The sequence below is a fragment of the Miscanthus floridulus genome, chromosome 3 (genome assembly GCF_019320115.1).
Source record: "Miscanthus floridulus cultivar M001 chromosome 3, ASM1932011v1, whole genome shotgun sequence".
NCBI lineage: Eukaryota > Viridiplantae > Streptophyta > Magnoliopsida > Poales > Poaceae > Miscanthus > Miscanthus floridulus.
The window spans coordinates 103164287-103190821 of NC_089582.1; the positions used below are offsets into that span (position 1 = coordinate 103164287).

General features: G+C 42.9%; 3 protein-coding genes across 5 annotated transcripts; 1 reads left to right on the forward strand and 2 right to left on the reverse strand.

Moving 5' to 3' along the window:
- Positions 1-8444: 8444 nt before the first annotated feature.
- Positions 8445-14739, forward strand: LOC136541981 (adrenodoxin-like protein 2, mitochondrial). 3 transcript variants are annotated; one of them, XM_066534197.1, is made up of 7 exons: positions 8576-8714; positions 9679-9743; positions 10332-10405; positions 13680-13786; positions 14077-14126; positions 14205-14287; positions 14358-14738. In XM_066534197.1, exons 2-7 carry the CDS (start codon positions 9732-9734, stop codon positions 14470-14472), a joined length of 441 nt encoding a protein of 146 aa, XP_066390294.1. In that variant the 5' UTR covers positions 8576-8714; positions 9679-9731; the 3' UTR covers positions 14473-14738. The 3 variants fall into 3 exon arrangements, with proteins under 3 accessions (XP_066390296.1, XP_066390294.1, XP_066390295.1); XM_066534198.1 differs by lacking the exon at positions 8576-8714 and adding an exon at positions 8839-8922 and having other exon boundaries at positions 14358-14739; XM_066534199.1 differs by lacking the exon at positions 9679-9743 and having other exon boundaries at positions 8445-8714; positions 14358-14737.
- Positions 14740-16119: 1380 nt separating this feature from the next.
- On the reverse strand, positions 16120-19352 carry LOC136546298 (uncharacterized). The gene is made up of 13 exons (XM_066538274.1): positions 19234-19352; positions 18820-19093; positions 18645-18747; positions 18425-18555; positions 18261-18342; positions 18043-18172; positions 17798-17952; positions 17271-17697; positions 17110-17162; positions 16924-17002; positions 16631-16761; positions 16461-16541; positions 16120-16374 (listed from the first exon to the last, which is right to left on the reverse strand). Exons 7-12 carry the CDS (start codon positions 17803-17805, stop codon positions 16466-16468), a joined length of 774 nt encoding a protein of 257 aa, XP_066394371.1. The 5' UTR covers positions 17806-17952; positions 18043-18172; positions 18261-18342; positions 18425-18555; positions 18645-18747; positions 18820-19093; positions 19234-19352; the 3' UTR covers positions 16120-16374; positions 16461-16465.
- A 993-nt stretch (positions 19353-20345) lies between these two features.
- Positions 20346-23113, reverse strand: LOC136544139 (uncharacterized). The gene is made up of 2 exons (XM_066536401.1): positions 22831-23113; positions 20346-20944 (listed from the first exon to the last, which is right to left on the reverse strand). Exons 1-2 carry the CDS (start codon positions 23111-23113, stop codon positions 20346-20348), a joined length of 882 nt encoding a protein of 293 aa, XP_066392498.1.
- Positions 23114-26535: the final 3422 nt, after the last annotated feature.

Consider the following 26535-nt stretch of genomic DNA (forward strand, 5'->3'; position numbering starts at 1 on the left):
CTGAATTGCCTACCTACCCCCACCGATCGATTTTAATTATAGCACAAGTAGTAAGCGAAGCGTGACCGTTTCGCGTTTGCTCGAGGCACGTCACGAACGAGCTGATACCCAGAAGAAATACGCATGAGTACTCAAACTCTAAAAAATAATATGCAAGAGTACGATCCTAGTGGGTTATACAACAGGGCATGCGATCCACGCTGACAGCGAAACATGGATGGGGGGAGCATCATCGTCTTTGTGTGTCAGCACTCAACACTAGTCCTCGTCTGTTCCCGGACTCACGGATAGTCAAACTTATTCATTTATGCTGAAATTTAGCTTATGTTAAAATGTTGTGAGAAAAAAACATGGTTCCATAATTGAAAAGTAGCTCAAGCGAACGAACAAAGGGAGATCGAGCACGGCCAGGTGGTTTCTCAGTTCGGTCAGCTGTACAGGAGCACACACAGTCTGCTGTATGCTCGTGTTGCAACATTAAGATGAACTTGCAGGTACTTCAACAACACGATCGAGTATGCGAGTACCAAATCGAACGCCCGATTGCTGATCTCATTGCAGGAGCATCATTGTTGGTAATGGCAAGCTACTGGCAGTTAGTAATGAAGATTTGTGAGGTGCCTGCAAGGAGTTATAGAACATGGGGACGTAGCTCGCTCGCTTCGCATGCGAGAGAGGCGCACGGGGTTCGAATCCCCGCGTCTCCAGTTTCGCTGCGTGCGGTTGACATTCCTTTGATTTGATAGAAGTTTATCCTTTCTATCTATCGTTTTCTTTTGACATTCCTTTGATAGAAGTTTATCTTTTTTTTTTCTCTCATCTTACCAGACTCAATAACTCAGCTTCTCAGACTCATCGTTTTTTTTCCCCAAAAGTTGAAAGTATTCATTAAGATCATGAAAAACATTACAAGGATGGGGGAAAAAGTATCCTATAGAGATGGTACACGCATGAGCTTCACATAACATGATTTTTGTTGTTGTATATATATGAGCCTGTTCGGCTAAAGCGGCAACAGTGCTTTGTAAGAGGAGGATAAACCGTAGTCGCAGCTGCTGTAACAGCCAGCTGTAGCTACAGGCGATGAAGCCCTATGTTTCCTTCCACTGAGTTTTCCTTCGACATTTTCGTTGATGTGGGATGGGAGGAGCTTGAGCCGCAAGCACGAAGGAGGGTCAGAGTGCAACACGAGTACAACAACCATCGAGCTTGAGGCAGGCCCTGCTTGCTACGCCGTTATAATGGTACTCTCTCCGTCCCAAAATAGATGTCATTTTCACTTTTCGAGAAGTCAAACATATTTTTAACTTTGATCAAATATATAAAAATATTAATATTTATAATACATAATTAGTATCATTAGATAGATAGTTGAATATACTTTCATAATAAACTTATTTGGAGATATAAATATTGCATGCATTTTCTATAAACCTAGTCAAAGTTGAAAAAGTTTGACCTGCACGCATTCCATAACGACTTCTATTTTGGGATTAAGGGAGTACCAAACTAAATAATCCAAAGACTAACCCCACAGTTTTCAAGATCGATAAAGTCACTGTACATGTTTTGCAATTGACGAATTGCACATCTTCACCTTCTACGAGTTAGGCTTTCAAATTTTGTAGCAGAAACAAATAGGACATAAATTGGGTTAGCAAACTAGAGCCTAGAGAGCTTGTTAGTCCCTGTCACTGTGAATATTTAAAAGGAAAAAGTCTATTTTTGGCCCTCCAACTATGGCAGCAGTTTGGTTTTAGCCCTCTAACTTCAAAACCAGACAACCGCAGTCTATCAACTCTGTAAACCATATAGAAATGGCCCTCGCGTCGGCGCGACGGTGGTTTCCGCCCGATCAACCCACGACGACCGCAGTATTGGGCCTTTTTCCTTTTTCTCGCGGCCCACTTACTCGCACTGTCTCCTCTCACTCTCTTCCGTTCGTTCCCCAACCCCGAACCCTAACTCCCGACGACGGCGACGGCGACGGCGGAGGGTGCTGGTGCGGGTGCGGATCGACAGCTCCTAACATTCCTCGCGCGGGACCCGTTCCAATCGCCGACCTGCTGCTGTGGCGGCAGACGAACGCCTTGGCGGCGGGCGTTGTGGGCGCCACCATGGTCTGGTTCGTCTTCGAGCACGTGGGCTACAACTTCCCCTCCTATCCAACACCTTGCTCCTCCTCATCGCCATCCTCTTCTTCTGGGCCAAGTGCGCGTCGCTGCTCAACAGGTATGGTCATCGTTCTTAGGAATTCCTCGTTCATATTCTGCTTCGGCAACTCATAGCACTAAGTCATTGTGTATGATATGTTAACTTGATAGGATTTGGTTTGGTCTTCATTTTGCAATGCCTCTAATTGATATTTAGATTTTTGTGATTTTGCGTGATATTTTGTGATCAGCAATGTACAGTGTACTTCCATTGTTACTAGGCTACATGTTGTCCATTCAGAGTGGTAGTCTGAAAGAGTTTTTTGGTTCCTATTGCATGTAGTGTAGGACATTTTATGCGCCATGGACCCTCTGGATACTCTTCCTATTCGGTTTCATTATGGAGGAGAATTCTTGAGAAGAGGAAATAATGTGTATTACTTGGGAGGAGAAGTGAAGGTGTCATACATTGACCATGATAAAGTCTCTCTCCCTGAGGTTATGGGGCACCTTAAGGATCATTGCACTGTTGAAGAAGGAGCATTGTTGCACTGACTTGTTCCTAGAAGGCAGCTTTCTAATGGCCTACGTGTTCTGATGGATGATCAGACTTGCATTGAAATGGCAAACAACACTGAGGAAGGAGATGTAGCAGAGATATATGTTGAAGGACATGCAGTTGATGAAGAAGAGGAAGAGGATGATGAGGACAACAACTATGAAGGTGAGCAAGAAGAACATGATGACAGTGAGTTTGAAGGTGGATATGAGGAACTGACAGATCTAGATGAAGATGTCTTGGTTGCTCATAATAAGCATGAAAGTAGGGAAGATGTAGAGAAACAGATCAAATTTATAAGGGAGTGGTACAACCCTAGCAAGATGGACGAGGGGAAGCAGGTGGTTGATGACCAAGAGAGTCAGCTAGTTTCAAGTGTTTTGAATGACAAAGCGATTTTAGAGGACAGCAGTGACAGTGAGTTTTTGCCTGGAGATGACAATTCATCTGAGGAAGATGAAGAAGTTGTACAGATTTAAAAGAAGTTTAAGGAATTCAAGAAGAGCATGAAGAGTGGACAAGTAGCAAATCTGGATGATGTCATCTTGGATAGGGCAAATTTTGTGCCAACCATGTTTGAGCTTGATGATGATGCAAATGACACCCCATATGCTAATAGCAGTGCAGAGGATGAGTCAGAGGAGGAAGCAAGTGAGGGGCACTTAGAGACCAAGCACAGCTATTACCCAAGGTTCAACAAGAGTGCACCTAGTCCTAGGTTTGTGATTGGCATGAAGTTCACTAGGAAAAAACACTTCAAGAAAGCAGTTATCAGGCAAAGTTTGCTAGAGAGGAGGGTGATAAGGTTTAGGAGGAATGAGTCACACAGGATGTTAGCTCTATGTGATTGGGCCACATGTACCTGGAGATGTTTGTTGTCAACCAATTTAAGGACAGACAGCTGCCAGGTGGCTAGTCTAAATGATTTGCACACATGCCCCCCAAGGAGGGACAACAAGTTAGTAACTGCTAGTAGGATTGTAGAGAAGTATGAGAAGTTCATAATGGCCAACCCAACATGGAGTTTGGAAAGAATGAGAACCACAATTCAAGAGGAGATGTTTGCTATGGTAAGCATCTCAAAACTGAAAAGAGCAAAGGCAATTGTCATGTAGAAAGAACTAGATGCAACCAAAGGCCAGTACCAACTTCTGTACAGATATCAGCTTGAATTGTTGAGAAGTAATCCTGGCAGCACAGTCATTGTCAAAAAAGAACTTCAGTTGGAACCACCAGTATTCTAGAGAATGTATATTTGTCTGGATGCATGTAAAAAAGGATTCATGGCAGGGTGTAGAAAAGTGTTAGGTCTAGATGGTTGCTTCTTTAAGGGTGCAATGGATGGGGAGCTTCTATGTGCAATAGGAAGGGATGCCAACAGCCAGATGTATCCCATAGCATGGGCAATAGTAGAGAAGGAAAATAATGAATCATGGGACTAGTTTTGTGATATTTTGTTTAGAGATGTTGGAGTGGGAGATGGGGAGGGGTGGGTTATCATATCTGATCAACAGAAGGGTATCCTCAATGCAGTACAGAAATGGGCTCCCAGTGCTGAACATAGAAACTGTGCCAGGCATATATATGCCAACTGGAGAAAGAAATTCAAGAACAAGGACTGGCAAAAAAAATTCTGGCATTGTGCAAAGGCACCCTGTCCATCATTGTTCAATCTTGCAAGGGCTAGACTAGCAAAGTATACACCAGATGGTGCACAAGCCTTGATGAACACTGATCCAACTCATTGGAGTAGGGCCTAGTTTAAGATAGGATCACATTGTGATTCTGTTGACAACATGTGTGAAACATTTAACAAATGGATTGTGGAAGCTAGGTTCTTTCCTATTGTAACTATGCTGGAGATAATTAGAAGGAAGGTGATGGTGAGGATCCAACAGAATAGGTCTAAGTCACAAACATGGACAGGAACAGTGTGTCCCAACATCCTTAAAAAGCTAAATGCAAGTATCACCCTTTCAGGGGTATGGCATGCTATTAGCAATGGAACTGACAGATTTGAAGTCAATCATTAGGACAACAGGTTCACAGTTGATCTATAGGCTAGAGAGTGCTCTTGTAGGTATTGGCAGTTGTCTGGGTTGCCATGCTGTCATGCTATTTCAAGCATCTTTTACAACACAAATGTGCTAGATGATTACATTACATCTTGTTATCATATTACTGAGTTCAACAAGACTTACTCTCACTGCCTAAACCCATTGGAGGGTATGCAGAGTTGGCCAGAGTCTCATCTCCCACCCTTGAAGGCACCTAGATATGTGAGAATGCCAGGCAAACCTAAGAAAGAAAGGAAGAGGGAGCCACAAGAACAACCAAAGGCAAAGAGACTTTCTAAGGTACGGACAGTCATCAGATGCAGGAAATGTAAGGGAATAGGCCACAATAGGTCCACTTGTGACAAGAGACATGGGGTTCCATCTAGCAGTGAAACTCCAGGAGGCACAGGTCATGCTGCTCCAAAACCAAGTAATGTATTAGCTGATGCTTCTACACATGGCAGCTTTGTACCCACTACTACCTCTAATGAAAGCAGTAGAGGAAGAGGGAAAAGAAGAGCATCTCAGCGAAGCCAAGTAACTGTATGTGCTACTGCTTATATTTTGCCTCACATTGCTTATATTTTGCCTCCAATTGCTTATATTTTAACTCACATGCAGAAAAAAATCAAGTGCACTGCAACAGCTAGAGTGCAAATACCTAGGCAAGCTACCATGCATTTACAAGCCAATGTTCCATTATCACAGGTAAGTTCTTCTGTCAACTTGAGTTTTAATGGTGGAAAAGCATGTGTTACAGTCACTGCTAAGGAACCTCCAAGGAAGAAGCAAGCAGTGAAAAAGCGCACACAACCAAGCCAACTGCTGCTTCTCAAAGACCATGCTGATCCCTAAGAGCATGTATTGCCATATTTGTGATATTACCTTGTAATGTAATGCTAGACTTTTAAGGCATTTGTAATGTAATGTTCAGTCGTTTCTATCACTCCTTGGTTGAACTTGTAATGTAATGCCATACTTTTAAGGCTATAAGTGCTCGAAGTTGTGCTGGTGTGCAAATTATAATGCCAGACTTTAATGTCTTGTAATGTAATGCTAGACTTTTAAGTTCTCGAAGCTGTGCAAATACATGGTTATTAAGTCCTGAGTCCTGACAGCTTTTCAAGTTTAGAGCCTGGTTCCTGTCCTGATAGGGCACAACGTTGGCTCCATTTTGCTGGTAGTAGCTATTGAATGCATACGAAGCATGGGAAGCTAAAGTGTCTGGCTGGTAGCAAGGTTGGCTTGTTTGAATGGCAGAGCAATCTACGATGTCTAGACGACATGCCCAGTTGAGGGCATTTTGTAGATCTATTTCTGATGCATTAGTTGAAGCAATACACTAGGTACAATTTGCACTTGTAATGTTTGCTCCAGTCATAACATCCACATTGCCTCGGCCTATCCAATCAAGGCTGTAGATAGAGCTCTTATCAGGAAAGAACAGTCCCTAGTTCCTCTCCGACTCAATGCCAGGTTTCCTATTCTCATTGAACAATGAAAATATGTAGACATCAATTTCTTCCCCTGGTTTCGCCGGTGTGCCACTATCATTAACAACATGACGTATCAAATTGGTATTGTAAGTTTGAGCATTGTCTGGAGTGGCTCCAGTCTCCTTAGCTGCCCCTTTGTTTGGCCAAGCTGACAAAGAATCTCACTTATGCCGTCAGACACCAGATCATGGGATAGTGGGTGCTAGCCTCCTAACTATAGCCTATAGGTAAAGAAGTTGTTATTGCCTATGGATCACAGAATCACAGAACCCAAGTAAAGGCAAAATAAAAGAAAAGGGTATTTCTCCATCAGAGAGCAAGTCATCCTGGATGACAGCCAATTTGAGTTCCTCAGTTCACATGAAAAGCAATAAGACTTCATGTCACTAGATACCTGAAAGCCTTATCTTGGAATTCATAATCGATTCAAAGATAGCAAAATACATCTTCAATTCAATACATCTTCCATACTTCTACACCACAAACTAACAAGCATCCAACTACTACCATTCACAACTAAAAAAGCAACAAACATCTACTTCCTCAAAAGTACAGCAAGCACTACAATCACACAGGCCGCCAATACAAACTTCAACAAACCTAGTTCTTTCTCTACCATCCTGCATTTCAACTGAACATCATCTGTTCTAGCTGTTTGCACCGTTGGTGCCACAACATCTGTGCCTGCAAACCCTGCTTCCACCATGGCTCTTTCTTGCTACCTTGATGGTTCTGCATCAACTAATGCCAGATCTATGTGGCCATTTCCCTATTTGTTAGCCGTCCTCATTTCTCGCACTTGGTCACAGAGCTCAATAAGAACGGGTACAAGGTGCTTCGGGGTTGGTGGATCAATCTAGTGATAAAATTGGCATGGCCGCATATTGCTCTGCAACCGTGATTACAACCAAAACCAAGACAACTTCAATCATCACATCCAACAAAGAACCAAGGACAAGAACCAAACCCTAAACAAGTCATTGATCGAACTCACCTGAGATCCGAAGCAATTATAGAACATGTGGCCCGGATTATCATTGGTCCACGACGTCCACTTTGCCGCCTTCGCTCCGCAATCGCAAAGCACGGGCGGCCAATAATCAAGAGGGCCTCAGCGACACAGCAAGGGGGACGACCGAAAGCCACCACGATCGGACCTTCCTCCTCCCCTCTAGCTACTCGCGCTGCTCGAGCTCGCCATGCTGTCGCCGTCATCGGGAGTTAGGGTTCAGGGTTGGGGAAGGAACAGAAAAGAGTGAGCAAGTCGACGACTGGAGCTATCGATCCGCACCCGCACCAGCACCCTCCGCCGTCGCCGTCGCCTTCGCTGCCGTCGGGAGTTAGGGTTCGGGGTTGGGGAACGAACGGAAGAGAGTAAGAGGAGACAGTGCGAGTAAGTGGGCTGCGAGAAAAAGGAAAAAGGCCCAATACCGCGGTCGTCGCAGGTTGACCGGGCGAAAACCGCCGTCGCGTCGGCGCGAAGGCCATTTCTATCTGGTTTAGAGAGTTGATAGACTACGGTTGTCTGGTTTTAGAGTTGGAAGGCTAAAACCAAACTGCTGTCATAGTTGGAGGGCCAAAAACAAACTTTTTCCTATTTAAAATGTCATTTATGAGGACTAAACATGAGGTACTTATAAAACTAATTACATAAATCATGATTAATTTACAAGACGAATTTATTAAGCCTAATTAATTCATAATTAGCATATGTTTACTGTAGCATCCCATTTGTTAAGCATGGATTACTTAGGCTTAATAGATTCGTCTTGTGAATTAGTCATGATTTATGTAATTAATTTTGTAATTAGTCTATATTAATACTCCTGATTAGTGTCCAGCCCATCACGTTGGCCAAACGTTGACGAGACGCGAGTCTTTTGGCCTAGGCTCCGTGGCACTCGCCTTCCTTCTCCAAGCCCGGCTTGTGAGAACTGGGCTATCGAGCGCCCTCGAAAAGTCAAAAGGACCAGCCCATCACGACCCATTATCACCTTCGCATCGTCCCGTGCTCGGGTGGAACTCCCAAATCCAACGCAGCCACGGACCGCCGGCGCCGCTAATAAATCCACCCCAAAGGCCCAAACTACCGGGTGAAAGGCTGCTGGGCCCCCCCGTGGGCCAAAACAACTGGGCAGATCCAGCCCAGCAGCTCCCCTCCACAGCAGACGATCGACAGAAGCCCGACGCTCTCCCCTTCCCCGCTCGGTTAGGTCGCGACTCGCGACTGCGGACTCCCCGCCGTCCGCGCGATTCCCGACGCTGGCCGTCGCCGTCGCCGCCTCCTGCAAGCCGCGGCCGTGTCTCCAGCCGACCAGCCGCGGCCAGGTGCCCAGGTCTCCAGGAGAGAGGGTCACGACCTCGCGGGCTCACGGCCGCCCCGCTGGCGCCGACGCCTGGCCGCCCCTTGCCCCCTTCTGCCGCTAAGAGTCAGAGTTCAAGTTTCAAGGTGATGAGAACAGAGTACAGAACAGTACCATATCTAGTTGTTCAATTGCAATGTTCAAATATTCAGTGAATGTCAATGTATTTCCTAATGTCAATCAAATACAGAACATTACCACCGCGTCTCCTTGTGTCTGCCTCCGTGGATCCAAATGTTGTCGAGGCTCTCCCGCGCCGGCGCCGGCCTCCAGGCCTTGAGCCGGGCGAGACCAGTTCCGTGATCCATCTCTCGGTTCAGTCCTCCACGCAGCGTCCCTGTTTTCCATTGCTGCTGTGTTTCGCGTTTGGTCCTAAGGGTATCAAGTTCTAATTAGCCTATATGTGCGAATAGGCTCGGTTTGGGTTGGGACTTATGTTTTAAGCAACTATGGTGAATTGCAGGCCAGCCATAGTTCTGGTTGTTGTTTGTCTGTCACACGGTCTGTACTAGAGTGCCGGGTGACGCATTGTCTGTCTCACTGCTTCTTCTGATTTTTTTCTGGTTGATAACTTGGTAAGCCATGTGCCCAATATTAGCCTAACTGACTGACAATTTTCAGTCAAATACCCTTTTGAGGTAATTCATATTAATTAGCTATTTCATGAAGAGCATCTTTCATTTTGTGTTTGGCCGTTTGGGTCCTGCATCTTTATTTTGAAAGAGATGCAGTTAGTTCATGTATCTTTGATCCCGTGAGAGGCTCTTTACAGTTGTAAAGGATGCGTGCTCGCGACCTCAGGTCTGGGCTTACCACGCACTCTCCTGGCTAAGCTCATCACGACTTACTATTTGGATTCTATGCAAGTAAAATACACTTCTATTCCTTTTTTCCTAAAAAAAGAGAAATTGTAACCAGCGGTTAAAGTTACTTTTAAAAGAATGCTCTCTTTCACATTGGCCCACGTTTTGGACTGGTCTGCTCAACAGCCTTTTGTGACTACATTTCCTCCACATGATCTACCTAAATTCTTCTGACCATAAATACCAGGGCAAGGTTCAATTACTTCAAGGAGCAACGAAGTGGGGGCCATTAGCTCTTATATGATCCGTGCGGTTAGTTGTTTCCCTTTTCTGTAGTTCTTGATCTCCTTTTCATGTCATAGAATTTGTACTTCCTGTTGCATTATGAAATTTACTTCTCTTCAAAGTTTTCTTAAATGTCTTTTCTAGTGCCTTTGGATTTATGGAAATTGTGTGCATTTGTTGCCAAGATATACAAGATAAGCGGTAGAGTCTTACCGTCTGTGACCGGTAAGCGGTAGAGTCTTACCGCCTGTGACCGGAAGGTCCCGGGTTCGAGTCGCGATCTCCTCGCATTGCACAGGCGAGGGTAAGGCTTGCCACTGACACCCTTCCTCAGACCCCGCACAGAGCGGGAGCTCTCTGCACTAGGTACGCCCTTATATACAAGATATGTTCCATTGCAACTGCAGTTTGTGCTAACTAGATCTCCAAACTCCTTAACTCGTTGCTTCATTTTTTTCCCTCAAACACTCGTTGCTTATTTTTTTCCCTCGAACACTCGTTGCTTCATTCAAAATATTAGATATACCTTGGCATATTTTAGTATATATGAAGCTGTAGCTGCTTACTCCAAATAGTATTGTTCACCGGAATAACAAATGAAATACTTTCTTTCAGGGGAGGAATCTCTTCTGTTCTGCCACCAATGCTACAGCTACAGGCAGTGACAGTAACAACAAACCGAAAGCTAAGTGAGTTTTTATTTCTTCACATTTCTTGCTTGGCCAGTTAGCTGCTGCTATTGGATGTAGTTCTTGCTTACAAAACCACTATCCTTTGTTCTGTATATCAGCTTGTCTCTAAAAGAAACATTAATTATCCACTGATGTTTTCTAGATCTACACCTGACCTTTACAATTTAATGCCTATCCATTAGGACCATTACAATTGTATTTCAGGTGATGATCGAGCGGATGAAAGTAACCATTATGAATCTAGGGTATCAAAACGAACCATGCAATTACTTTTGCACCTATGTTGGCTAGCAATTATCAATCTCTTTGATATTACTTGCAATGGTGCGATTCATGAATCAGGGTCTAAGGAAACCTTGGAACATTCACACCTGACTGATGATTTTGCCCATCAGATTTCTTCCATCAAATGCCCAACCAGATGGTTTGTTTTTGCTTCTGTTTTGAAGTAGTTTGAGACACTGTTTTTAGTCTAAAATGGCAATGAGGTGGACTCCCTTAAACCTCTTCCTTTTTCATCCATTTGTAGTGCTTTTTGCACTTGAGATTTCCATTTCTTAAATGGGTAGAGACACTGATTAGAGGACCAACTACGTACAGGACCAAGAAATTATACAATGATCAGGACATGACTTAGAAGGGTAGCTCAATAAATGTATTATATAGAGTTTTGACGGGATAAAAGGTATGCATGAGTAGACAAATAGCCAAGTGACCTAGCTGCAATTCTAATTTTAAATTCATTGTAAAAAGATTTGGGAACTGCATGATTAAACATTTCTCCACCTATAAGCCATCAGCCTACTTGAATAACTCTTTTGAAAGTTGCCTACTTCATATGCTGCCAGTTGACATGTCAGCTTGTTGGAGCTCTATCCTAGTGATGTTAAAATCTGCTTCCAGACTTAAAGTTTGGTTGCCATTTGTATGCTATGAAGTTATGCTTACAGCAGCCAGCCTATTTCGGTGCCTACATTTCCCAAAGCTTTTTCTAAGGCAACCTTCCAGAGTGTCCATTAAGTAGTGTTTTATGGACTTGTGTGTCCAAAACATTTTTTCCCATGTCAACATGCACCAGACTCGTCTCTGGTGAATCCAAGTGGCTAAGTAAGGAGGGGAGATCGAGTAGAGAGCCTACGTATAGGGGAAGGCCACTGGAGAGATGAAGCAGGCATGGTAACCCATTTTGCTAGTCAGAGCTGCGAGAAGATGGCCGCTGCCGGTGATCTATGGCAGCAAGGAGGTTGCGTTGGGGAAGAAGAATAGGGAGTGGGGGTAAGGAGAGGAGGTGGCAGCGGCTGTGTGCGTGAGCCGGGAGCAGAGGAGGGATTAGGGTATGTTAGAGCATGTACGATGCACGATGCTTATGGAGGTGCTTAAAGAGAAACATTAAGCATTTGCACAAGCGACGTGACTTAGAATGGAAGCACCTGTTATTATAGGTTCTTAGGTAGGTTGTTAAACATTAGACTCTATTTAAGCTCTCTTTTTTTTCTACGACGAACAGGGTGCTTGTCCCCTTAACCCACCTCACCCTTCACACAACTCTCTTCCCTTCTCAGCTCAGTAGGGAGTGTTACATCCGTCACAAGGAAGAAAAAAGCTTGACTTGAGCGAGATGAGTTCGATCCTCCACGGCTGGCGGAAGGCGGCTCGCTGCCGTGGCGTCGTGCAGAGCGAGGGGAGCGAATGGAGGTCAGCTCAGTGTGGAGGGCTGGGCATCTGCCAGCCAGCCGCCCTCCTGAATTGTCACACTTGCTTCTGTTCTTGTCTCCTACTCCGTGTCTCTCATCAAGCACAGCCTTGGAGACCTAGCTGTGCATGCACGGTGGCATTGGCCTTTGTGTCCTTGCCAAGGAAAAGATTGCCTAGCCAGAATCTACGTTTTTTGAGGAAGGATTTGACTTTATCAGCAGTGCATAGCTTGACTGTTTTTTCAGAAACAATTGATCAGCTGTGCATAGTCACAAGGAAACTAAGGTAACAAACCAGGCGTGATTTTCTGTCGGAACCATGGGAATTGAGGGCACCCATGGAGGCATCATGGAAAAAAAGTAGGCACAACACACACACGAGCATGGACGCAAAAGTTAGCAGCTTTGGGTCCCTCTAAGCACCATTCCCATCTTTTCTTTTAACGGTTCTTTCCATAAGCATTCCCATTGTACTTGTCCTTAATGTCTCTTGTTACTTGTTAGGCTGGATGGGCTAGCAGGCCAGCACATGGAAGCCGATCTTGTCTTTTTCTCTATTATTTTTCCCTTTCCTCTATTTTAATTATCTCGTGCTGATGTATATTAACTATTCAGTGAGGTTTGTTATGCTGTTCAGCAGCAGCTTGTTTTATGCCGAAAGACTTAAAAATGACTTTGTAAAAGTTAAAAGTAAGAGAATCTCCAAAAGTTCCTTAAAAAGTATTTGATAAACAATGATTAAGCCAATTGAACAAAATGAATAGGGGGCTCTATTTTTACCTTTGTCCAATAGCTTCTAATAGTTAGCTTCCGAAAACTGGGCGAGGAGGGAAAACCGGGTGGGAGGGGGGGGGGGGGGGGGGGGGGGGGGGTATAGAAAGCAAGGAATGCATGCACATATTTGTGAGTTGAGGGGGTGATTACTAAGTGCTAATCTTTAGGCAGTTCAAATGCATCAATGATGGAGGACTTTTTTTCCCTTCTTACAGAAAAAACCAAATTAGGGCGTTATTAACTTATTATATATGTATTAGACAAATCCCTGAATCCTATTTTCTAGAGTTTGTCAAGTCAGACACCTGTGCCTGAGTCTGGCTCCACCACCTGCACTCGTGTCCATGTGTAGTCAATCTTCACTGAAGAGCGTTGTCAATGTGGTGTGGGCAATCTTCGTTGAACATTGAAAGTCACTCCATGTAGGTGTGGTTTGTGAATATACTTCATCCTTGCGAGAATACCAACCAAGTAGCCCTATGCCTGTGTGTAACTGTGTATTTCATAAAATATAGAATTTATCCCTCTTGATCCTATGATTCACATTGCTTCTTAATTTATTCTTGCGAGAATACCTTGTGAATATACTTCATCCTTGCGAGAATACCAACCAAGTATGAACAACGAAGTACGTTACATGTTCCATTGACTAATTAGGAATATAAATTCAAAGGTCAAGACTTGTTACTGTCTTCTCTTGTATTTTTTATGTGTTCCATCTAATGAATCACAGTGTTGAGGTATAAGATTAATACTTCATCGTAATTTTACTTCTTTATTGACGACTAGTCTCTACCTTGCAGAATATCTGTGACTTTTGTCTGTAAGGATGGGGAGGAAAAGCTTGTTGAAGTTCCTATTGGAATGTCAATGCTAGAGGCTGCTCATGAGAATGACAGAGAGCTTGAAGGTCCTTCACCTTGCTGCTTCAAAAGCTTTATGCCTTTATTCATTTTGTTTTTTATTTCTAGTGCCTATTAATATCATTTGAACTGTTAGCAAAAGGAGGCCTTTTGTGTTGAACTTTGCTTTAGATACCTTAGTATGCTGCCTTGTCTCCTTTGGTTCATCTATTAACATTTTCCTTAAATTTTGTAAGCATGTTTCTTGTTCGTTTTACTGACAAAAAGAAAAGTAAATGCATAGTTGTTTGTGAATTCATCTCATCTGAAATGCCTGTTGTTTTGTTATGTTTACCAGGAGCATGTGAGGGCTCTCTTGCATGTTCGACATGTCATGTGATTGTAATGGTATGTCAATCTATGCACAAAGGCTTTAGTCAATTGAGACAGCTATAAGTTTAGTTTGATATGAAAAGCTCTATTCAGGATGTAAACTTCTACAACAAATTGGAGGATCCTGTGGAAGAAGAAAATGATATGTTGCACCTTGCTTTTGGGCTTACCCCAACGTATGTGTATTTTCTTTCTAAATCCTACATAACTTATTGTTTCCGTTGAACTAACTATATCTCGTTTCAGATCTCGCCTTGCTTGCCAATTAGTTGCAAGCCCTGAGCTTGATGGCATACGATTGAAACTGCCAGCAGCAACCGTACATTTTAAAGTTGATGGGTATGTTTCAAAATCACACTGAGAGCAATAACAGCACGAAAGTCAAATTTTGGAATTTGGATGCCCGCTCAATTTAACACAGCATGAGATTGAGATGTATATGTTTGGATACACTCATATTATCACATATTCAATTCCAAGTTTCCACGTTAATCTTGTTTCCTTCTCTGATTTTGGTGAGATGGAAAATTTTGACTTGCTTTGTCAAGCTATAGTTGTAAAATTCATTGGTTATTTACTATTTCAAATAACAGAATTCTACATGCTTGAAAACATCCCCTTTTGTTGACTGAGAGTTATTCTGTTATGCAATGGCAAAACCACACTGGGAGGCAGCTAGGTTTACAAAGTGTGCATAGCTAATTGTGTTCAGTTGCTTTCGAAAAAGTATGTGATTTCAGCCTGTCACCCAGTTGAAATCCTGGAAAGAGCTATGACTTTTTCATTCTAGTATTGAATTCCTAAAGCACTTTCTGTTGAATATATCCAACTAAAGATAAGTGCAATGTCTCATTGAGCAGTGTGCTGACTGGTATTATCATAGAAACATGACCCACAATTTTAAGTCATGAAACTTTTCTTTGGTTTGCATTAAGCAGCCTGGAGATGAAGGGTCGGTTTGGTAGAGCTCCTCTTGCTTTAGATTAGATTCTCTGTGGAAGTTGATTCTGTGACTATAATTCTCTAGGATAAATTCTATATGCATGCAGTGACTTTATGTGTGGACTGAATCAGCAGAAGCTACTTTTTTCAGCTCCTAGTTCATTTCAGACGCAGAATCACTTCTAAGTAAAAAACTGTTTGGTAGAGCCCCCCTGGATTTAGCTTGGAACCTGAGTAATGTGCAAGTGATGACAAGTTTTACTAACTAATCTTGTTATTTAGTATACTTTCCTACGAATGCTAAGACTGGTGCTTTGTTTCACTGCATTGCTCTTTCTGCAAATTCGTCCTTTGTATTCGTTTATGTCAAAGTCCTTTTCGTTTTATATATGTGGGGCATAGGTTCCTTGGAATATCTTTTACTACTACTATGTGTATCATAGAGGTCATGTGAAAAATTGTTTCCAGAATAGACACGCCTTTATGCGAGGAAAGCGAACTAGAGACTGACACCTCCTTCGGTTTCTATTTGTGATCGTTGTTGAACCAAAGATCACATCAGAATAAACAAATATAATATCCATGTTCAGTTCTCTAGTACTTGAGAATCTTGGCAGACACATTTGGAAGCCCTACTGCCCTAGCGACCAGGTTTGCTCTCTGTCTGTTGTTTTCGCTCGGGAAAATATCAGATCGAGTTGGCTCTTCTGTAAGCGATACTATTTTTCCTTCTATGGTGTTGTCACTTGAGGTATCGCCTGCCAGCTGAAGTCTCCCTCTTGTTGCTAAACTAGTGCATCACGCGCCTCCGCGCGCGCTGGTGATTAAACAGATATCAAACTGTGCAGGTAACGACGCTTACGTAGACCACAGTGCAAGCATAGCAATTAACGGTAAATGTAACGCAGAGGTAGCAAATCTACTTATATTACATTGATGGATGCCATTAAGATGGCAATGTTTTGAGGTGGAAGCATAGGGTAGTGTTTTAGAGATATTACAGGAGTGCATGCCATATGTCTAGAGACAGAGTTTATAGTTTGGCACGCAGTGTGCTACAGCAAAGTTAGAAGCAGGTAGGAGGCGTAGTTCCATAAGATTAGACAGTTGGATCCTAGACTATACAAGAAAGCTGATGATGAACTGCATAAGCGGACAGATTATGCATACAAAAGATAGTCTTGTGTGGCGGTATAGCAACCTAGGCACCAAAGGTTCGAACTGGCGTTGTAAACACCAATGTACAGAGTGCTGAAGATGAGCTGGGCTGTAGGCACTGCGGCGGCCACGCAAAAGGCGATGCACGAAGGGATGTCGCAAACTGCACAAAAAAAACAAATAGGCTGAGCTGATGACAAGAGCGGCGAATGTGTCTTTCTAAAACTATGGCAGCAGTTATTTAGAAACCTGTTTCAGTTTTTGCGACTATCTGAAGAGGATCTGCGTCCAGCAGACTTGGCATGAGGCTTAGCATCCTGAGGTCGTGGCCTGCAAGAAGAGCATAGTTATGATTGCTGAGAAGTTGCATAGAAGGACTATATCCTCATGTTCTAATTGATCAGTTTACTGCTGAATACCTTTTTTCTCGGCTATCTAGGGGGTCCTTAGAATGTTGCTTCTCTGTATCCTTATCATGTCCGGTCATCTGGACGTCGATGGTGAGTTGGCGAGAGCTCTGATGAGCAGATTGAGCGAATGTTGTTTGATCCTATAGGAAAAGGACGTCATCGACAGAGGCTGCTGAGCATAGCTAACAGGAAGTTTGTATTCACATTTATCATGTGTGAGAATGCAACTCTAGCATTAGCATCTGTGGTGTAAACCTGATTGGGGAAAAAAGAAATGACTTGTGAATACAAAGATGACAAACCTCCTTATGAGTAGACTGGTCGTCAAACAGTTTCCTCTTTGCACCTTTGCTTTCAACATGTGTCGATGACTTTGCGGGGCTGAGGAACATAGCAAGCATATACGATTGTATCAGACCAATATGTCAGTATGACCGTGGATGAGCTAGCAAACTCTACATACATAAGTTCTGATATGAGACACATACTCAGCAACACCACATGAAGCAGGGGTATGGACAGGCTGAAGTTCCGTTGAGAGCTGCAAAGGTAAGAAATTTAGCAAATATCAGTGTCCATGAACGGTAAATCCAGATTCGAACAGTAAACTGATGGAGGAAACGAAATCAGGCCCGACAATGTCACTAACTGGTTTTGTTGGAGTAGGAGATTCGACAGGTGGCGCATCTATCATCAAGAAAGATGGCTTGGGTGTACTGGGCGCAGCGGTTGTAGTTGGCATGATCATCAAGGTTTTTGGCGGAGGAGGAATCTTGCTGGTTCCTTCAATTGCTAGCGATCTTGGAGTCGACAGACGTTTTTGGAAATCTTCCATAATATACTTGACCTGGTATTCCCTTGTGTTCTTTGAATAGTAAGATTCGCTCGTTAGGCCTACAGCAAATGTATACTTGTTTCCGACAATAGCTGTTAGTCTAGGAGGTGTGGCACTTATTCTATTAGGAAGGTGAAAGAGAGACTCGCAGGTTTTCTTAACGATCTGTTGAGCAATACCGTCAAAGCAGAAGAACTGACCCTCTGCAGTGTTGTCTGTAGCAGTGAAGGCCAATTTGTACCTGTGAAACGTGGAATGAAAATGACTGGTTAAGAGTGCAATTCAACCTTAGGAATAAACAACGGTGTAGTGTTTATGAAGAGGTAAGAAAGCAGGGTTACCTTGGCATAAAATCTGAGGATTTGCAACCACCGCACCAAGGCGCACCGCCGACTTGATCAGAACTGGATTTTTTGCATCCTCGGCAGCCTAGATACCACCACGAATCGTCATCTAGCACATCCGTAATTATGACTGTGTAGTGAAAGCCTGATTGCTGTGGAAAGAAACAGGACAAAAGTATATACACTGTAACATGCATCGGTTAGGATTAGTAACGCAATGGTTAATGGTTTATAGGACATACAGGGAACTCATAGGGATCAACTGCATTTAACTCATCAAGTGACTTGTGCTCTATGACAATTTGTTCGTCCTCTTGGAGCTACGTTGGTGATGAACTTGGCAAATCTATTGGGAAGTGCTGATCCTGAAACCTATAATTTCAGGAAACTGTCAATAGTAAAGTTGCCGTACAATATATAATGAAGGATGCAAGTTACCATGTACAAGCATGACACTTGCCTGTTATAATATGGCTGGGCCTCTGGTATGGGAGGATTTAAATACCAGTGGCAGGCGTTGTTTTCAGTCACATGTGATACTCCTATAATTTTTTATGTCTCAGCTATGGGTGCAGGCACGATAAATTCGATGGTAAATAAATTGGAGATGGTAAGAAAATGTACTCTGGAACTCTTTGGGGACGCAACCTACAAATAAACAGACAATTGCCGTTGGTTTGCTGTCACTGTAGATAGATTCAAGGCTGGATGTCGTGCTTCGCAATCCCCATAACGTGACCCTAAGCTCGTTGTCTCTGGAAATCGATGAACACAAAACAAAGAACATGCAGTCAAGGGTGTGAAAGTTAAAGGCGAACGTGCAATACAATCGCAGAGTACTTACTCTAAGTCTTGAATAATTATGTCTCGGGTCAGAGTCGATGTTGCCTATCCTAGTAAACGCGTTGGGACTGCTGGATGCACTTTGATGATAACACCAATAACATCTGTGCATAGCATATAGAATATTAGGAACAGCGACATTTAGGCTAGAGTGTATGATCCACGAAGGAGCTTACCAATAAAATTCGGGTGCTCTCTTACATGCTGATTTATTTCATTGAAAGGGACTATTGTATAAACAAACTGTGGGAAGATATCTGAGGGGATATCTTCAAGTACCACTCTAGTGTAGCAAGTGAATTCGATCATGCTATTTCCACGAACAGGCATGTAGGAATACTTAGCGTTTTTAATCCTGAACCTGCTAATGGTGTACACCTTGCCAGCCTCTATGAGAGGGCTTTTGTCTTGCACCTCATCTCTTGGAATTTCAGCGTACATAACACCTCCCTGCAATATTTTTGTACAAGAACAGGCATATTACATGGAGAAAAAGGAAATGTAGGTACATAAAGCTCTGAAGTAAGGCTATAAGCAGCTACACTGTATTGAAAATGTAGACATAGATAGGAAATGTTATAGACCCATACCTCTTTATCAGCGAGATTGAGGTCAACATGCAGGATAGGGCCATTCTCATTCCTACCAGTGAAATTCCACTTTCTGATAACTTGAACACAAACAGAAGCCTGGATGTCTCTTGGCTTTAGATTTGCTAAGAGTGTGGGGGTAGGTGTACGAGCCATATCATGTACATGTAAAAACAGGAGGAAGATGAATCTCTGACATGGCAAAACTGGGGCACTATGGTGAACATATTAAGTTAATAAGGCACAAATAAATGTGTAAGGAAGGACAGTAATTATGTATGTACAACAATGAAGCCTACCATGCATAGGTAGCAAACCAGATAAACGGAGAGGAAGACATGTTAATACACATAAACACTGAACCGGAATATCAACATCTAATACAATCAACAAATACTCGAAACGATCTGTCATGTACTTTGCCCGGCATATGGGACACAAGCAAGTATTTCTTTGTACACAATATTCTTGGTTTCATCTGTACAATTTCTGTTTTCATCCTCTATCAGAATTTTGAGCACCTTTTTCGAACTTACACGTGAAAGAGCCACATAGAGCTGCCCATGTGTGAAAACCGGCTTTTTAAGATAGATGCCAACATAAGAAAGCGTCTGGCCTTGGCTCTTGTTAATGGTCATAGCATAACATACTTTAATTGGGAACTGGCGTCTATGGAGAACAAATGGCCATTTTGTATTTTTTAGTGTTAGAGAAATCCGAGGGACGAGGACGGTTTGACCAGCGTGGGTACCCGTCATAATGCGTGCCTCAATAACTATGTTTCCAAGAGTAGCGATAATCAGTCGTGTACCATTGCAAAGGCCATCAGATTGGCTTAAATTCCGTAGTAACATTATAGGGACACCCACTTTAAGAATGAGTCGGTGCTGAGGGAAATTATTTCCATTGAGAGAGTTTAGGAATTCAACAGGATACAATAGATCATATGCATCATGAGTGCCTAGAGGCTTTCCTATTTTGTCACAGCTCAAATATTCCTTTTCCTGACAGGGGAGGAGAGAAACAACATGCGTGTTAAGTGTTTCGGCCAAATCATTGGTAGGTGTTAAGATGGCTCGGTCCCTAAGGTAGGAGGAATTAGAGTAGTTGTTCTACAAATCTGGATAGATTGCATGAACTATGCAGCTGATGTTATCCTCTTTAGGCATCAGAAGCAAATCATGAGGTATTTTGATCCATGCAGGTTCAGTCTCCCCTTCTTTTGCAAAAGAATTTACTCTACCATCTCCAACATCTAAAATCCAATCGCTAAAATCAGACAACTCTTGACGAGCCTGTGAATCCAAGCCCCAAGAAGACAATCTCATATTCTTAGTAAGGGTAAGGACAGTAACAGACAACCACAATGGAGAATTGACAATAGCAGCGTTGATAACCTGTGCTGGAGTCCCACCCTCAATGATAGGCAGTATCTGCCTTAAATCACCACCAAGAACAACAACCTTGCCTCCAAATGGTAGGTGGGCTGCTTCAGAACAGTTTTGAGACTGGATATCCCAAAATGTTCTGTCGAGAGCCTCAAAAGCTGCTCTATGAGTCATAAGGGCCTCATCCCAAATTACTAATGATGTTATCTGAATCAACTTAGCTAACATAGTACCTCTCTTTATGTCACAGATAGAGGTTTCATCTAGATCACAAGGTATCTTGAACCGGGAGTGGGCTGTGCGACCACCAGGCAGTAACAGTGCTGCGACCCATGAAGATGCAATGGTAAGAACAATCTTCTTCTATGATCTCAGATGTGTGACAATACAATTCCAAAGGAAGGTTTTGCCAGTACCACTGTAGCCCGAGACGAAGAAGAATCCAGGTTCTTCATTTGTAACCGTATGGACTATAGAATTGAAGGCAACAGTTTGCTCATCATTGAGTGATGATAGTAAGTTTGACTGATAAGATGAACAAAGAACGTCATATGCTAACTCTTCTTCAACCAAATGGTTTGTGGAAGAAGAGCCAGAAGCACTTGTTCTATGTGGAAGATTGAAATTGTGTATACTGTTACCACTTTTAGCAAATAAAGCAGTTAGATCATCAAGCAAGCGATTCCTAATGTCACTGTCTGGCATTTGGTAGTTTTGGTTACCAATCATGTCTCTGAACTGGTATTGAATGTCATCAGCTAGGAGCCTCCAAACCTTCTAAAAAAAGGCACACTCATCTCCAACCTCACAAAAGAGGAGCATGGTAACAAAAAGTTTTCTTAATTGTCTAGAGGTTGCCCAAGCAGCAGCTTCATCGAAGGCACTGTACCACTCCTGGTCATCACCAAGAAGACCACGGGCCCTGCATGCACTCCTGAAAGTAGGATGGCAGATACCCTGGAAGGATCGAAGCTCTTCATAACTTGTGGCTCCTCTTACCACCAACAATAGCATTCTTAGGAAGTACCGGTCACCAGCCGAAGGATGAACATAATGGATACGGCCTATTTTACCGATGTTGTGACACCGCCGTTCCCATGTCCTAGAGGTCTCTTCCCATCTCCACTTAGAAGGAAAGTCACAATAAGTTAACTCCCTGCTTCGAGAATGGGTTTGATTAGCAACAAACCATTGAGTGAGCATTGTCCTGCGTAGGAATTCCTATGAGAGGACGCGGGACATATTGGCTTTCGCACGATATGTAATAAAATTTTCATTGGGTAGATGAACAGGCAACCTTTCTACAGATGGATAGTGTCTATGGATATCATAACCAAAGACTCTCCAACATGCATCTTGCTCACATATATACCGACAATCTAAATATTCCTTAACCTCATTAATAGTTTGACTCTCTTGATCATAGGGGGGGTTTACATCGTCTCTAACTTTTTGGAGGTAGACCCTGCTACAATCCGGTCCTTTAGTCACATATTTGAAGAGGTACTTAATAAAGATGCTCTTGTTACACCACTCTACATTAATGTGATCCTGGTACCTCTTGAGCAAGGACAAATTATATGGCACAACCCATGAATTATCCAGTCTCTTGCGTCCTTTGTTAACAAACAGACTATTCGCGCGTCTTCTGTACACTGCAAATCCATTTTCATTGACTAAAGTTTCATCTTGGTAAGGCTTTGGAAATCTTTTGGAACACCTGGTGTTTTTCATGCAAGGACAACTCATATTGTACCTTCCACAAGGACCGTGTACCATTTGTTCTGCCACAAGAGCATATCCCAGTGGATCTTCCTTTGGATCAGGTATCTCAGCGCTAACAAAAGAATCTACATACGTTGAAGTTGGCTATGAAGTGTCGGTAGACACCCAAAGAATGATGTGGGCATGTGTCAGACCATGTTTTTGGAACTCAACTATATGGAGAACTGCAGCATACATTAAAGCGTGCGAATGTGAGATAGCGACATAGATCGCACAGAACACAATGCACATGTGAAGACATGTCATGAATAAGAAAGAACAGGCTATAACAGCTAGCGCAAAGGACTGATAGGATGGATTTAGAAATGAGCAAACATATGTCAATGGTAATGTGGAAGAAGATAGGTAAATCTGTGATGGTTGCAGAAATAATATAAAAGATGAGCAAGGACACAGGAGGAAAGAATAGGCCTGATATTAATACCTGCACTACATGGACCAAAGGCTTTTCCACTCTTAATATCATGCAATAGGTCTTCAAGCTTCTTATTAAAAACTCTAACAATGATGTCAGCTCTATCACTAGGCTTCTGTCCTGGTTCAATGATACCCTCAGCTATTTTAGGCCACTTGGCGTTGCATGTGAATGTCACAAAGAAGTCAGGCGGACCATGAACCCTGCATATTGCAATGGCATCATGATAGTTCTGGATCATGTACCTCCGGCCTCCCGTGAATGAGGATGGCAAAACAGTCATTTTCCCCATCTAGGTAGCGTCCACACAGCCACGGTCTACAGCATCGGATATACCCTAAATGTTCTCAACTTTAATATCACTCTGATTATCCAGAATGTACCATAATCTGCTTTCATCTATAGCTGCTCTAGCATCAACCTTGGTTTGACTAGATAGAAGACCGTAACAAAGATATGGATTTGGCTGATTCCGTCTATAATGGAAATTGTAACATAAGTAATCCCGCATGGTAACCTTACTGCGAGCATTTTTCCTAGCTGGCATGGCACCATTATACAGAACGCCAATCTGGAATCCACGCTCACCATAGGGGAATAACAAAGGATATTGTAACGCCATATAGGCAGGATGCAAAGAAGATATCTGTTGTAGTTCTCCAGAGTGTGTTTGAATGACTATATCATGCTAGAAAGTGTCAAGAGAAAAGTCCCCGACAACAAGCATAGCAAGCTGATCAGTAGTTGGAAGACTATACTGAACGGGATCTCCTTCCTTAGCTCCTATAATCCTCACAATGAAATCTTTGGGCTGTCCATCCTGAAGTCTATCCCGTGCCATCCTAAATTTCTTAGCAAAAGGATTATGCTGGTCAAGCATATCTATGAGGCTCCGAGTAATGTCAGGATCTAAAGTGTCATCAGATATATCAGCAGGTGCTAAAGCCTGCATTCTGTTAGTGACCTCGTTAGCGGTGTCATAAATATAGAGCTGCAAAAATTTTGGAGGGCTTCCATCTAGTGGCAAGAGAGACCCAATCCGATGGTGCACCTGTCCACTTATTTTGAAAATTGGAGGGCCACGGCCATCGTTAAGCGAACGATCAATGTTAGCCCCCATAGACGTGAAGGCAAAAAGGCAATTGTATTGCCTAATATTCTTCATGAATTTGTTGGAATGAGGACCTCCACCAAACGTCGTTAGCGCACCCAAAGGATTAGGGCGAGGCTGGAAAGGCGGGATGACAACTTTCCCACTCCGACAACAGTTGTTATAAACAATATTGTCATCACGGCGCGAAGACTCAGATTTGGCCCTCCCGCCGTACCAGAACACAGCATCACAATGACGGCACTGATAATTCGGGGGGCCATAATAGGACCTATCTCGATAAGAGGCTATAAGAGAGAAAGGTTTTCTAGAAACGGTCGTTCGGAGCCGATGAGTAGGATCAGTGAGCCGTGGAGGGAATGAAACAATGATAGGAAAGCACAAATCATGTTGGTTCAGGAACGTCTAAAATGTACCTTTGAGCGCATTAACGTACTCATCATCGAAATGGCCACACTGAAGAGACGGTGTATAATTCTTTGAACGACCTGTGAGGCGGCTCGATTAAAGGAGAGATACACGGAGTGTTAACAAGAGTGTAGTTTATGGAGATACAAAAAGAGAAAAAGAAAACGCGGAAGCTGCGTGGTCTATTTGGTTCATATGGAACCGGCAATATACCTGTCCAGGCAAGCCGGTGTTGATCTAATAGCCTTTTTTGCCTATGACGGGACCGGTGAAGCATGTAAAACACGGGCACCTAAGAGAAGAGAAGCAGAACACAGATAGCACTATGATCAGAGAAGAGGATCGAGAATAAGGAACGAGCACATCAAGAAAGACACAGACAAACAACATACATTTTCTTGTGCGGCCGATCACAGAACGTGCGGGGCGTGAGGATGCTGAGGAAGGTAAACAGAATCGACGCACAGAAGGATCAAGTTCATGAATAAGGCAAGCACCCCAAGCATGATGAGATAATCAAAGGAAAATTTCAGTAAACGAGCAACCCATACAGTATAAGAGGAAGCTAATATTTGGATACAGAAGCTCGAAGGAGAAAATTTACACACATGATTGTTCGTTGTCAGCAGAGAGTTGCGGCCCAGTGGACATGGATGTATAGGAGCTCAGAGTATAGCAACTAGGAAGGAGAAAAAGGTATGCGCTGACAGAGTGCGTAAGAGAATAGAAATGGTAAAGAACGCAAATAATCCATAAATACAGGGACCGTCACACGAAGGCACGGGAAGAACTTGTATACAAGCGGCTAAAAAGCCAGGACGGCAAGAAAAGGAGGCAAGGACAACAGGTATAAACAAAGGTAAGGAAAATAATATGCTGAAGTAGTGTGCGAAGACAGCTGAAAAGAATGGAACAACAAATGATACATATATCTTATTATGACTGAAAGCGAAAGTACAGTTATTGAACACACTGTCCATAGGCACCAATTGCACGTATAACAACTCACAGATGCAGGCTTGTGCAACAGACGCCGAACATCCGAAAATACCTAAGAACTGACAACGCTAGATAAATGTCTATGTGACACAAGGATATTAGGCAACCTAACAGTTTACCTCTAAGACACATAGCATGCTGAGCTACTTTAGCCTAGGAAATCAATCACTCGAAACTGTAATCTAGAATAACAAATCCATCTATGGATTATAGATAGCATACGGGCTGCGAAGCGGGATGATCATAGGTAGCAGTCGGATCCAGGTGCTGGACTGACTAGAAGAAAAACCTTCTTGTAACACTGCCTCCAGCATACTATGTATATGTAAAAACAAGGAGGATGAAAAAAGAAAGGAAAAAGTAAGCTGTCAGGCACAATGCCACATAAAATATGTGTATCTATATATATAGATATGTAACAATACGTAACCATATATATGTATGTACGCATACAACTATATATATCGGTAACGATGTAGGAATCCACAAGCACAGAGGAGAATCGTACATATATAGGAGAGGTGTTGGCAAACAGTGCAGGAGGGAAAACAGGTATCATGCAGGATGGGTACGAAACCAAAATAACATAGTTGGAACTGGCGTGGACATACCAGGTAGAGCAGACACGCAGCAGACGAATGTAGCAAACACGTTAATAGACGTAGGAGGGCAGTATCGTTGGCATAGGGTGAGGAGAACAAGATCAGGTACCGAAGGAAACCACATGTACGTGTAGGCAATACACGAACAGAAGAAATAGCAACCTGTAAATCCTCTGGAACTGTGGTGCTGCACCTAAGAACAACAAGAGGTGACCGGATCAGCAGCGGTGGGACAACCTGACACAAAGGAAATAATGTATAAAGGTTGTAAAGACAATAGCCAACAATCATGTACCTAATAGAACGATACGCATCAGCTATGACCATTCGAGAAACAAAAATAACAAACAGTGGTGGCAAAGTAGAGCGCACCAACGATAAGGCATAGGCACCGAGCTCGATTAGACACACAACACAGACACATATAGAAACAGAGCAGAAGAAGAATAAATACAAATATCATAAAAGACCAAGTCTTCATCACAACATATGATTATTGCTGATTTGAAATGAGAAGCAGAATAACACCAAAAAGTGATAACTATAACTGTCTATTCTCACAATGCACTATTTAGAGGGGGGAATTTAATTTTC

What these genes read in the sequence shown, in the direction of transcription:
- LOC136544139 (XM_066536401.1), bottom strand. Translation starts at nt 23,113, where the DNA reads ATGGGGAAAATGACTGTTTTGCCATCCTCATTCACGGGAGGCCGGAGG. An exon ending in CTTTGGTCCATGTAGTGCAG is followed by an intron (nt 20,945 to 22,830) that starts GTATTAATATCA and finishes CATGGGTCGCAG; the next exon opens with CACTGTTACTGCCTGGTGGT.
- LOC136541981 (XM_066534197.1), top strand. An exon ending in CATGTCATGTGATTGTAATG is followed by an intron (nt 14,127 to 14,204) that starts GTATGTCAATCT and finishes AGCTCTATTCAG; the next exon opens with GATGTAAACTTCTACAACAA. An exon ending in GCTTTTGGGCTTACCCCAAC is followed by an intron (nt 14,288 to 14,357) that starts GTATGTGTATTT and finishes ATCTCGTTTCAG; the next exon opens with ATCTCGCCTTGCTTGCCAAT.
- LOC136546298 (XM_066538274.1), bottom strand. An exon ending in CTCCTACTCCAACAAAACCA is followed by an intron (nt 17,163 to 17,270) that starts GTTAGTGACATT and finishes TTACCTTTGCAG; the next exon opens with CTCTCAACGGAACTTCAGCC. An exon ending in ACCAGTCTACTCATAAGGAG is followed by an intron (nt 16,762 to 16,923) that starts GTTTGTCATCTT and finishes CTTTTCCTATAG; the next exon opens with GATCAAACAACATTCGCTCA.